Source organism: Alligator mississippiensis, chromosome 1, assembly GCF_030867095.1.
Source record: "Alligator mississippiensis isolate rAllMis1 chromosome 1, rAllMis1, whole genome shotgun sequence".
In the NCBI taxonomy this organism is placed as follows: Eukaryota; Metazoa; Chordata; order Crocodylia; family Alligatoridae; genus Alligator; species Alligator mississippiensis.
Window position 1 is genome coordinate 414,246,466 of NC_081824.1, and position 13,281 is coordinate 414,259,746.

The 13,281-nt window shown below is 46.7% G+C and overlaps 1 protein-coding gene across 5 annotated transcripts in view; it reads left to right on the forward strand.

Annotated features, from left to right (window-relative positions):
* The first annotated feature begins 1,230 nt into the window (after positions 1 to 1,230).
* The window catches only part of CDADC1 (cytidine and dCMP deaminase domain containing 1), a 39,988-nt gene continuing 27,937 nt past the window's right edge, over positions 1,231 to 13,281 (forward strand). For 3 of the 5 annotated variants that reach the window (XR_009462983.1, XM_059729645.1, XM_059729668.1), the window contains exons 1-4: positions 1,299 to 1,425; positions 5,275 to 5,392; positions 7,151 to 7,245; positions 11,723 to 11,900. Coding sequence is in view for 4 of the 5 variants with exons in the window: in XM_059729645.1 (XP_059585628.1) it covers positions 1,378 to 1,425; positions 5,275 to 5,392; positions 7,151 to 7,245; positions 11,723 to 11,900 (439 nt within the window). In the remaining variant the exon portion in view is untranslated. The other 2 variants (XM_014608393.3, XM_019500526.2) reach the window with 2 other exon arrangements.

The window sequence follows — 13,281 nt, forward strand, 5'->3', positions numbered from 1 at the left end:
GCATTCCTTCCTGTGGAAAAAGCTGTTTAAGAAGAGCTTGAGCTAATGAGCAAGGCTTTGTTTTCTGATGGGGCACTAAATGCTGGTAACAGAGCTGATAACTACAGAAGGGAGGGCTGCTCTAGCGCCCCCTGGCTGCTTGCCTGAGCCACTGCAGACATGTGCCAGCATTTTTTCAGTCCAGAGGGGATGTCTGGACAATTACAAAGTGACTTAGCCTAGCGGGTTACACTAACCTGCAAAGATCGAATCAATTCAGGCTCAGGCTTTTTGAATGTCTCTCCCTAGCCATGGCGAGTGCTGACCCTTCAGTGGCCTTTGTGTAGCTCTCAGTGCCTAATATTTACGTGCCTACAGATGACACAGTTTTGGACAGGTAGCTTGTGGGCGTAAAGGCCTGCTACCCCTTGCCCTTCATAACTGTACACTTCACTTGTGAACAGTAAAGCAGTTCTACAAGCAGTGAAGACAGGGGTGAGAACCCCTAAGCCTCTGAACACGCACTCACACAGGTGGGCAGAGAAAGGCTACACCAGAGGCACCTGCCACACCAGATACATATTATGCAATTAATTGGTGCAATAAATTTAGACCAGTGCCAAGTAATTAAGTATCACACCCTAAAAATGCCCTTATCCAGCGTTAAAAAGAGACAACCAGCTACGAAGCTAGTCCTTGAATCAACTCTACAGCTGGTTTCTATCCAGCTTGAATCTGAAGATGCGGCAGGGCCTGCAGTGAGGGTCACAGGCCGGCGGGGACCAGGGCGCAAGCACCAGGGGCAGGGCTACAGTAACTAGGCTGTAAACGGCTGCCACGTGCACAGTCCTCCACTGCCTGGAGAGAGTAAAGGCCGGGAGTCACGTTATGGTTTTTTCCCCCCCGTCAAGCCAGCCTTCAGCAGCACTGCCCGGGGCCAGGCCCAGCACCCGGGAGCTCCGCAACCTGACGGCCCCTTTCCCAGCTGCAGTCATCAAGGTTTATGTAGCCTAACTCGCTGCGCGCTCCCGGCTTCTGCTCCTAAGACTTGTAATGGCCGGGGCGGGCCATGCCACCTGCACAGGTCAGAGCCGCTGGGGGCGGGAACAGGAGCAGAAACGCAAATAAGCAGCCGCTAGCGCGGCGCGTTTGCCAACCTGGGGCAGGGGCAGGGGCAGGGCGCGCACGCGGGCTCAGCAGACCCCACCCCTTCACGCCGCGCCCCGCCCACTCCCCTGACGTTCAGGCGCTGCCGGCCCCGCCCCCTCCCCGCGATTTGCCAGTTGGGCTGCGGGGGCCTAACGGTTCCGGGCGCTGAAGTTGCGGCACCGGTTGGCGGGGGCGGGACTGCTGTCATGTGCGGCGGGACTCAGCCGGGGCAGATGCAAAGCGCGGGCGATGGGCGGGCGACGAGTACGGCGGGCACTCAGACCGACAGCGCCGCAGGTCAGCCCCTCCCCCCCTCGCTCCACGGTGGCCGCGCAGCTCCTCGTGCTTCGGGCCGGGCGGCGGGGGCGGCCCTCGGCCGCGCAGTGGGTCCCCGCCCGGCTGGCTCCGCCTCCATCGGCCTGCGCGTGGGTGGGCGGCAGGGTCGAGGTGGGGGTGCCTGAGGGCAGCATCCCACGGTCGCCCACTGCCCAGGCCCCAAGCCCCCGGTCCCACCGGACCGTCCACACCGCCGCCCCGTACTCCTGGATCCCGGCTGGGCCACGATCCCACCCCCACAGGGCCGGGCACACTCCTTTCCCCTGTGGCCCTGCCCCCCGCACCTTTCCACGCAGCTGGATGGTGCCCACCCCACCTGTAATCAGGACCAGCGCCCAGTCCAGCCCACAGATGGGCTGAGCACTGCCTAGCCGGTGCCCCAGGCAACAAAGGTTGGGCGTCGCTGGTTTAGGTTCCAGATTGTATCAGCAGCAGCGGCAGTCTCTGGATTCGAGTATGGTCCCTGTCGTGGCTCGTTGATGGGTCTTGAGGTGATTGAAGGAACCCATCTTTGAGCCACAATCTGTTGCAGCTGTTTCCACAGGGAGAGCAGACTGCAGGCCTCCCCCTTTCCTTCTTCGGCTCTCTTGTCTCTCCTTCGAGGGCCAGGCACTTTTCCTGGAAACAGGCTGCTGAGTGGTTGAGGGTGCGGTGCCACCAGAGTCAGTCAGCAGCCACCTCCTCCTGGCTCTTGATGTCAGCATCCGTTTTCCTGAGGTCTTCCTTCAGTGCGTCCTTGTAGGATTTCCTTTGACCGCTGCGAGATCTCTCAGGCCATTACTAAGCTAGGAGCAGAGCACTTGTTTGCAGAGTCGAGAGCTGGGTGTACACACATGATGTCTGGTTCAGTGAAGCTGGTGCTTGAGTGTCACAGACTCGGAGCCAGTGACATTGGCTTCATCGAGGACCCTGGTGTTTGTGTGGTGATCTTCCCATTTGATGTGGAGGATTTTCCAGAGGCGTTGTTGGTAATACCTCTCCAGGTTCTTGAGACCCTTGAGATTGTATGTATAGGCTGGTTTCGATAGGAATAATCCTGCCTCTAGCAGGGGGTTGGACTAGGTGACCTCTGGAAGTCCCTTCCTGCCCTGCTCCTCTCAGATTCGGTGGTTTTATGTTGGTTGCAAGACAACATCAACTCTTCCAAGCTTGATCCCTATCCATTCCCCAGAGCACTAACATAGCTCAGAGGTCCGGGAGCTGTCCCATGAGACTGCTCTTGCTGAGTTTTGGAAACTTTCTATGTGAATATAAAGCTGCTTTTGCTAGAATTGTGGAGTTAAGATGATCTCTCAGGGGAATATATCAGGATGTACCTGAAAGGTGTTTCTAGAGGGTTGTGGAATACAGAAGATCCCACACAACTTACTGATTTGTTTGATGCACTGGCTGGGGAAATTTTCAGCTAATTGCATGATTTCACAATGATGTCACACTTAATTTATACAACACAATTTTATTTTAAGAAACACCATAAACAACAAAAACACAATAACTATATATATAAGGAACAATACTCTAAATGCACTTCTTTGAAACAATTACAATTACAACTAACTATATAATTTGAACCAGAAAAGTTATTACTGTATTATACTTACAATCCTAGGATTCCGAGAAGCCAAACACCTAAATATGGTTTCATTCCTCAGTAGTACAATTTAATGGGCTGGCCTCAGTAGTACAGTTCAATGGGCTGGCCTCAATACTGATAGGACTAAGTCCCCTTCCTTCGGTCCCACTCGGGCACTCTGCGGCTTCAGCGTGAACGGGAGTTCTTGTTCACAGAGAGGGTGGTTCAGGTGATCAGTCTGATCTGGCCTACACTTGCAATTTTTCCTTCGGTGTTCTGCAAGTGAGGTTACCTCCAAACTGGGACTGTAGGTTACAGTTTTTATTGGGTGAGTTGCCGTCTTGGGCCCCTCCTGCCCAAACCTGTCACTACTCCCAAATTTGGGCTCGGATCTTACGCAACAGGTTTTCTGCTAGGTGGTCAGTTTGTCTTAAGTTTTGCTTTGGAAGATTTTCCATACCAGTGCGCTTACCTTTCCTTTACCAACCCCCTTTCAAAAGGCGTAGGGTTTTGATCTCTCGGAATGTTTGCTTAAGGGTCGTTTTTCTGGTCCTTAGGATAACTTGTTAAAGGCCTCTAGAGAGAAAATCGAGGAGCCAAGACTTTAAGCATGTTTGTTGTAAGGCCAGGCAAAACGAGCAATGAACCTAGATAAGAAGATGAGCCTCGCCCTTTGTTTTACGGTTGTCAACAGACCTATTAAAGTAATCTCAAGCTCTGCAGCTGCTCTGACAGTCAGTCAAGAGTTGCACATATCCAGCACCTCTTGCTTTTCCCTCCCACCCCACCAAAAAAAAAAGAAAACACTGTCTTCATGCCCTCGTTGCTTTCCTCCTTTAAGTAGGTTTTCAAAAGGATTGTCATGTAGGACTTGACAGATTGGACTTGGGACACCCTGCCATAACTTGTGAATTGCACAGCATCCCATTTCAGAAACTAATTTATTTATTACCATTCTTGCTTCCAGGCAGAAAGGCTGGGCAGTGGGGGCAGGGCGGCAGGCAGGCAGGAACAAACCTGCATTTATTTACTTTTATCTGCTTATCTCCTTTCACGTTACAGCACCCTTCAAAAGATTTCGTGCTACTCCAAGGTGTAATGCACTGGTGCTCAGCTTATCTGCCTGGATGAGTGGTGTGGAGGTGGTCCAAAATGGGGTCAACACATAGGGTTAGTCCACAGGTGTAATCGGGCATGCTAGGACTATCCCTGCATGCTGGACCAAGTCCTCTGGCCTGTGGGGGCTCCCTGCGGGTCCAGAAATTTGGTGGCAGGGGAATTGTGGCAGCATTAATTTTACTGCAGCTCTGGAGTTGGCCTGTGAGCAATAGATTAAGCACCCCTGCTTTAGAGGTAAAGTGGTAATTATCCATCACAGCTCTGTTAATGCTCCTAAAAAAGGAAAACGGAGCCATTTTGGAGGTTTTCCATTAGACCATTTCTGTCTGAGAAAAAACAGTAGTATGCCTTGACCTGCCTGTAACGTTGCGAGTCAAAGGTTCCTCGATACTAAGGCGCAGAAGGTCCTCCACCAGCTTTACCTGTGCTGTGTCGTCCCAGACCAGCTTTTCACTTTGAATAGAAAAGGTCCAAGGTATTGGAGTTGAGTAGAGTCTTTTGTTGTTGTTGTTATCTTAATCAGAAATGTGATATTTAAACGAAAGAATGATTAGTAAGATTTGCTGGGTCTGGAAATGTTGTTTTGAGAAGTGACCACTCAGTATGCTTTACAGTGATTATTCAACTTTTTTCAGGCAGTCCTGGATACTTTTCACTATTCATAAGAGCATGGGCCTGAGTGACAGGGGAGGAGTTGTATTATTTCAGCCTTCCTAATGTGTTGATGCACATTGTTTAAGTACAGCTCAGTGCACCTTTGATGCGCCTTGTCTGCAGGTGAGAGAACCTCTGTGAACTACAGTGCAAAGTGTTGCCCATTCATATTGTATGGAACTGGCTTTCTGCATTGGCGTGCAAGCAGTTTGAATCAATAGATAAAACCAGGATCCAAAAAGTTCCGAGTAGTATGAGTTAGCTGGTAAAATACCATAATAGCAGGGAAAGATCTGCTAGTTAGGGCTATGCGAAACGGCACCATTCTGTTTCGACTTGCATTTCGATGTTTCGATGGAACAGTGTTTCATTTTGAATTTCGTTTCAATTGGAAACTGCTGTTCCGTTTCATTTCGTTGAAAGAGTGTTGCTGTTTTGACTCTATTTCAACGTTTCGCCCGTAGGCTATAATGGGGAAGCTTGAAACAGCCTATAAGTTTGTCGTTTCTGGCTTGATTTGGATGAAACTTTCAGGAACGGTAGCCCCTTCTGAGGGCATGAAGCCTGCCAAGTTGCAAGGAGGTAGGTGCAGGGGTTTCAGGGAAACTGTACTTCAAAGTCTTGAAAGCAAAAAACTCATGTCACATGTATGTGTTAAGCCACAGTGGGGTCAAAACTGCAGGCATACTAGCCCCTGCTGAGGCAGCGAAGCCTGCCAAGTTTCAAGGAGACAGGTGCAGGGGTTTGGGGGAAACTGCACCTCAAGCTGTGGACAAGCAAAACTCGTGACATGGGTGACACTGTGTGTTAAGGTGCAGCAGGGTGAAAGCTGCAGGCCTGCTAGCCCCTGCTGAGGCCACAAAGCCTGCCAGCTGTCAAGGAGATGGGGGCAGGGCTTCTGGGTTCTGGGACCCCGCACTTCTAGCTGCTGACAAGCAAAACTCATGGCATGAGTGCTTGTGGGATTGTGTCCGTCCTGGGGCACAGGGGTGAAAACTGCAGGCCTGCTAGGCCCTGCTGCGGCCACAAATCCTGCCAACTGTCAAGGAGATAGGTGCAGGGGGAGTCTGGGTTCTGGGGCCCTGTACCTCTAGCTGCTGACAGGCAACACTCATGACATGGGTGGGTGACACTGTGTGTGTTAAGGTACGTCCTCACTCAACTGACACCAAGGCAGAAAGCAAGGCAGGTCAAACAATGCTGCCTTTTATGCAGTTTTTCCATCCCTCCCACAGAGCACTGGGATTGGAAGGGACCTCAGGAAAGGATGACAGTCACTGGCCAGCAACACAGTCAATAATGAGAGCACTCCTTCCCCCCTCCTTCCTCTCCTTCTCCTTACTTTAGTTTCTGTTTCCCTGCAAGCAATCCCAGCTTGAGCTTCGAAACTCGAAGCATTTCTACTTGTCTCGTTGTTTTGAGGCTGTTTCAAAGCTCTCTGTATCATTTCAATTTTGCTGTTTCAAGCTTGAAACAAGTTGAAACAGTGTCAAAACGAAACTGTGGGCGAAATTTTGCACAGCCCTACTGCTAGTCTCTATCTTGGCTGTGGTGTAGATTGGAATATCTTTTTATCTTGTAACTTATTTGCTAGCTATCATATTTTCTGTCAAAGCTCCACTTTCTTTCCTTTAATAGCAGTATTAGGAAACCATAGCGATCTGTGTGTTTGCTGTTAGTGGAGGGGTGTGTTTAGACATTAGTGCTGAAGGTAGCCACTATGAAATTAAGTTCTGATTTGTCACCCACTCCCACCCCACCTTGTGTGATCTATACCCCATGTAAAGATTTCATGGAAATTGCTTTCTGTGAATCTCAGGATATTAAAAGAGAGGGGAATTATTAAAAATGGATTCCTCACCATTTAAGCTTTATTGCCTAATTAGTTGAAATGGCTCACTTTTGGGTTGTAATTGTATTCACTTTCAAAATCTTACTATTGCAATTTTTGGTCCAACTCTGAGGATGACTATGTAGAACTGTTTGTTTTGTTTTTTACTTGACCCTGTTCTTAACCACTTCTTATTACTCCTAGAAATAAGCATTCTGATTTGCACATGCATACATTTGGAAACATCATACCATACTAAGTATGTACTATTGCAACACAATTTAAATTTTCTATAGAGTAATTCACAGTAACATTTTAATATTAGTCTTTGGTTTATAAAAGCTTAGTCTGTGACTTAAGCAAATAATTTAAGCTGAAGAGGTTGCTTTAGCAACTCTCTCTTCTAATGTATACTAAATAATGAATTCCAACTCTATACCTACATTACAGAACACTAAATAAGTGTCTTGAAACGTAAGTTTATCAGTAAATGATTTTTTTGATTGCAGGTCAAACACCAAGGCTTTCTAAAGTTAACCTTTTCACTTTATTCAGTCTCTGGATGGAACTCTTTCCTTCATTTGAACATCTAAAGAAATCACAGGTAAAATATGTATTGTTTGTAGTTCAGTCAGCCTTTCTGAATAGATGCTACTTACTAGTTTATGCTGTAAATTTAGCTAGATGATTGTGTGATCATTTCACACACATGGCAAGCATTTTCTCAGGCTGGTAAGTTATAGCCAACAAACTTTTTCCAGTTACTTTTTAAAAACTATGAAAATTCCACTTGCATATCTCGCTCTACTATACGAGTAGAACTTGGAGAGGAACAGTTTAAGAATGCTGCCTATTCATCACCTGAACTTAAGTGCAGTAACAGATTAGTGTTCTATTTATATCATAGCATTGTTAAAGTCGGAGCATTATTGTGTGTGCTGTTCTGCTTGAAATACTAAGGAGCATATTAGAACAGAAAAGAACTGAAATGCCAGATGGACTGGAGTTGATAAACAAGTCAGAGGAGTAACAGAGAATTCTGAATACACAGCAGACTGGGTTTGCACTTTTCTTGATGCACATCTTGGTATTTGCTGGTTGTCTTTTAACAAATAAGAAAGAAATAAGACAAACCACTGTTCAGAAAAAAATGGAGCTGAAACTCTAAGAGTTCTGTGGGACTACAGATATAGCACATCTGTATCTTTTCCAGCAAATAGGATGCTAGGGTTACCATGTGATAGTTTTTTGAGAATTACATATACTTTAATCCAAGTGCTTAACTTATGTTAGGAGGTCATTCTCGGACCTATGGGGTAAGATAATCATAGAGAAGTGGAGTTGGAGGGGACCTCCATAGGTCATCTAGTCCAGCCCCCTGCCAGAGGCAGGACCATCCCTTTCCAAAACATCCTGCACAAATCGATTGTCTACCCTCTTAACAAAACTACAGAGTCAACCCTGACACAACACAAGACATAACATGCAAACATGCCACAGGGAAAATGTGAAGGGGGGAACCATGGTGGTCAATGTCCTGCTTCTGTAAAAGGTTGTTAGTATACACTCAAAAGAGATTTCCAGGAAGAAGTCCATGCCCCTCTCTACAGAGGAAGGCAAAGACCACCACAATCCATATCAGTTTGACCATGGGGTAAAAATTCCTTCCTGACCCTGAATATGACCATCAGTCTGACCCTAAATGGAGAGGCAAGACCCCCTAGCCAGGAACTTCAGCTTTAAGTCCACCTGAAGCATTGGCAACACCCCAGTCAAAATCCCCAGCCTTGGTTGCATCCAACATGCAATGTCTCTGAAGAAAAGGCATTTTTAATGCCTCATTAAAAAACTAGGAGACTCTGGTGTCGATGCCTACACAGTCAGATGGGTCACTAACTGGCTAGAGGGCCGCACCCAGAGAGTGGTGGTGGACAGGTCTTATTCGACCTGGAGGGATGTGGGCAGTGGGGTTCCTCAGGCCCGCACTGTTCAACATCTTCATCAGCAACTTGTACAAAGGGGTAAAATGCACCCTGTTCAAATTTGCAGATGACACTAAGATGTGGGGAGAAGTGGGCACACTAGAAGGAAGAAATAGGCTGCAATCGGATCTGGACAGGCTACGGGGTGGGCGGATGAGAACAGGGTGGGTTTCAGCACTGACAAGTGCAAGGTACTGCACCTGGGGAGGAAGAACCAGCAGCATACCTACAGGCTGGGGAACTCCCTTCTCATCAGTACAGAGACAGAGAAGGATCTTGGAGTCATTATTGAGGCCAATATGAACATGGGCCAACAGTGTGGGGATGCAGTCAGACAGGCCAACTGCACCTTGTCATGCATCCACAAATGCATCTCATGTAGGTCCAAGGAGGTGATCCTCCCCCTCTATGCGACACTGGTTAGGCTGCAGTTGGAGTACTGCGTCCAGTTCTGGGCACCACACTTAAGGAGAAATGTGGACAACATGGAGAGGGTCCAGAGGAGGGCCACCCACATGATCAGGAGTCAGCAGGGCAGGCCCTACGAGGCAAGGCTAAGGGACCTGAACCTGTTCATCCTCCACAAGAGAAGGCTGAAGGGGGAATCTAGTGGCCGTTTACAAACTAGTCAGGGGGGACCAGCAGGCATTGGGAGAGTCCCTGTTCCCTCGAGCACTCCCAGGAGTGACAAGAAATAACGGTCACAAGTTAGCAGAGGGTAGATTCAGGCTAGATATCAGGAGGTGCTACTTCACTGTCAGGGCAGCTAAGATCTGGAACCAACTTCCAAGAGAAGTTGTCCTGGCTCCTATCCTGGGGGGGTCTTTAAAACGAGGCTGGATGAACACATGGCCATGGTAATTTGATCCCAGTACTCTTTCCTGCCATGGCAGAGGGTTGGACTTGATGATCTGCTCAGGTCCCTTCCGACCCTACGAACTATGAAACTATGAAAAACACCTGGCATAGGAGTGAGGGGGAAGGGGGTGAATTTTCCCCCTAGCCCCATGAAGCAACCAGGAAAGTTGAAAAGCATAGGAAATTCCCATGGTAGATCCTCCCTGACCAGTGCCTGTCCAACCTATTGAACACTTCCAATGATGGAGAGTCCACAGCTTCCCTAGGCAGTCTAGTCCACTGCCTCGTTGTTCTAACAGTGAAGAAGAAAATGCAATATCTCGGTTGTGGTAGACAGAAAAAAATATTCTGTCTTGTTAAAAGGAAGTATTCATGGCTTCTGCTGTCCAGCAATGGCTCACCCAAATGGATCTTGAAAGTATGATCTTATCAGTAGAGCAGAGTCTTTCTCTTTTTAAATCTCAAACTTCCTTGGATAGCTATTGAAAACTCAGTAGAGAGAGAGGTTCTTAGACATATATTTAAAATATATATTTGTCCTGTGTTTTCTAGCCTTAAAGCTTGAATATGTTGATGGTAGTGGGGAAAACGGGTACATAACTAATACAACTATTCTCCTGATTAATTGGAAAATGTTTGGGTGTCTCCAGTTGGAAATGATTTTTATGAACTTGCTATAATAGAGTTGCTTCAAGTGGTCCTTTTATGATTTTTTGTCTTTTTTGTCCTTTTTATGATGTTTATGAATTGTTTTATGCTTTTTAAAGTAATCTTTTTATATAAACCATGCCCATATACCGCCTAACAACACAAGAGAAGTCTTTTAGAGTACTAAAACTTTACTCAAATGTAAATATTGTTTCTTCAGTTAAACTGCTTGAAGAGGAAACTATACATTGCCCAATTTGAAAACAGAAGAGAATAAATAAAATGCAGCCCATGCATCATCTAGGACAGGAAAAAGAACAGAAAACTAATGAATAGTAATCTGACCCAAATTGTACAGTTCTGGGTTACCTCAAGATTCAGATTTCCTTAAGCTGATTTAAGACGGAGGTTTCCACACTGTAGTCTATAGATTACAGTAGACCATTTCAATTAAATTTGATAAGATGGTGCATCTGTGATAAATTGACAGGGGTCTATTAGTCAAAAAATGTGGGAACCACTGTTGTGTACAGTATTCAGACAATTGATGGAACACCTTACAAAATTCAAGTCCAGATTCAAACATAAAGTGATTAAGTCCGGGAGGGCAGGCACCCAGGTTGCATCTGAGACTTTGGTACAGTTTTATCTATGATGTCTATGAGAACCAAAATCACCTCATAAATCTAAGGCAGACAAGATTCTTTGGGTAAATTTGATATCAGATTTACCCAAAAAACCTCATCTGCCTGTGTCCTTAGACGAACATAGCTACAACCTACACCCCTCATAAATCTAAGGCATTTGTGATCTGTTTTCAGTTGTCACTGTTGTTGGAATACATGACAGACTTATTAGACAAATATCATTTTTCTAGGCTGTCCCTTCTTTTTCCTTTTTTCCCCTCCTAAGTCTTGAGGATGCAAAAGCACCAGATCTTCCTTGCATAATACAAAAGGATTTTTCCTAATTCTGTAGCAGCCTCCGTAGAAGTTAAGTCCCGCAGATGAAAGGCAGAACTATTCTCTTCCAAACATTCTTCTCGTCCTTGATAATCTGATTTAAGAGGGCTGAACTACATTAAATCTCCCATATCATAAAATTAACCCCTAAAGCTTGTGTCACTGTGGGCAGTCACTAGCATTGGAGGCTAGATTTCACACATTCACCTTTGACAGCCTTTTTAGCTTCTGTGGCTGCGAGATGAACCTTACCCAGGGAGACTGACTGAAACAAATCTACTAAATTGTACCGACTCTTATAGGCTGATCATCCCCTGAAATTTCATGTGAAGAATATAAATGTCTGTGAATGTAGTATTTACCAGACGTTCTTCATTTACAGTCTGTATTTGAGTGTCAGTGTCTAAAATGGTACTGAAAAATCTGTTTCTACCCTCATCAGATTACTCTGACCCCAAATACAAAGAAGTGCAAATGGGAAGGTAGGCAAACCCCTGCTATGTGGAACACCATGCGAATGAGCCATATATTCAGTTTCTGTCTCAAATAATTATACAGTTAGCGAATGAGCTATATACAGTTTCTGTCTCAGATAATTTATATGGTGCATGCTTTTTTCTTTTCAATGCAGGTAAAGAAGGCTGGTCTTGTTGTGGTGAAAAACATGAAAATTGTTGGTCTACATTGCTCCAGTGCAGAATTGCATGCTGGTCAAATTGCTCTTATTAAACATGGATCAAGACTTAAAAACTGTGACCTTTATTTTTCCAGAAAACCATGTTCTACTTGTTTAAAAATGATTGTAAATGGTAAGTTAATGGTTATGGTATAGGTGAGGCTAATATTATTTGATTTACTGTGCAGAGAAAGCTGTTTGAATTGTCCCATTTTTGTATGCGTTTGTCTCCTTTAATTGGGGGAACAATTACTAAGTGTTTCAGTTCTAAGTGTTTCAGTTCTGGAGTTGATGATTCAGTAGTAATTCCTACTGAGCCAGCAATGTCTTGGGGCCAGATTAAAAAAAAAAAAAATTACCTCAGTGAAGTTGAGATCATTTTGCCTAATATCTAGGTATCCAGAACTGAAATTCAAAAACCTGAGTTGGACATTCAAGATCTCTATACCTGGACTGGAGAGACATAAGCACTTTGGATAGGGATTCACAACAGCCAGCACTCTGAACAATACAACACAGACAGCCCAAAAGAAGTTTGGCTGTAGGGTGGGGGTGGAGTGTCTTGAAATCCTATCAGATTTAGGCAGAAGCTAGGAGATTCCTTGCAACCCCAAGTTAAGCACATCTCCTAATTTGCATCCAGGACTCCCTGTCTTAATGTAATCACTGAAGTCATGAGGCAGTATAGCCCACCGTTTGTAGGGGTAGAGAGGAGAAGATCAGCATTTGCTCACTGGACTAAGAGTCTGAGGCCTTGTGAAGGAAGTTAGAAACCTGGGTTCTAAGCCCTCCTCAGCTTGCAGAGGTTGAAATCCACATCATTCAACTCCCAACAGAATGCCGTAAGCCAAGGGCGGGCAAAATACAGCCTGCAGGCCAGATCCGGCTCACCAGACAATTTCATCTGGTCCATGGGCCCACCAACAAATTGTACCCCACCCTGCCCGTGTGCCTCATTCCCACCCTCATGGGTGGAAATGCCCAGTCTAGCCAGTAAACAGCTGCTAGGCAGGGCTGCTGCTGCCACTGCAGCTGCCAGGGGGCCTGCTTGGCTTCCCTGTTGTTCTGCACACTCTGGGCAGCAGGTAGGGAAGCAACAGGGAAAGCAGGAGCTGCAGCTGGGTGGAAGTACAGAGCATGGGGCTGGCAGCAGCACAGAGCCTGTACCAGGGGGGCGGTGGGAGTGCGGAGCTTAGCTGGGCGGGGGGTGGGTGTAAGGGAAGGTGAGAGAAGGTGTGTGGACCCACCACAGACTCCCTCTCATGGCGTGCAGCTCCCAACACTGGTAGTAGCAGCACCAGCAGGCAGTGGGCATTCGGGGCCCATGCAGGTGCTGCTGCCCAGTGGTGCGCAGCGCCAGCCAGCGCTGCATGTGGTGGCAGGGAGCACAGCCCAGCTGGCCCGCCTCTACCAGCATGGCAGGAGTGGATGTGGCAGCCTGCTCCATTCCACAGGGCTTCCCCTGGTGGCCTATGAGTGCCAGGAGCTGAATGTCCACTACTTGGAGCCCTGCA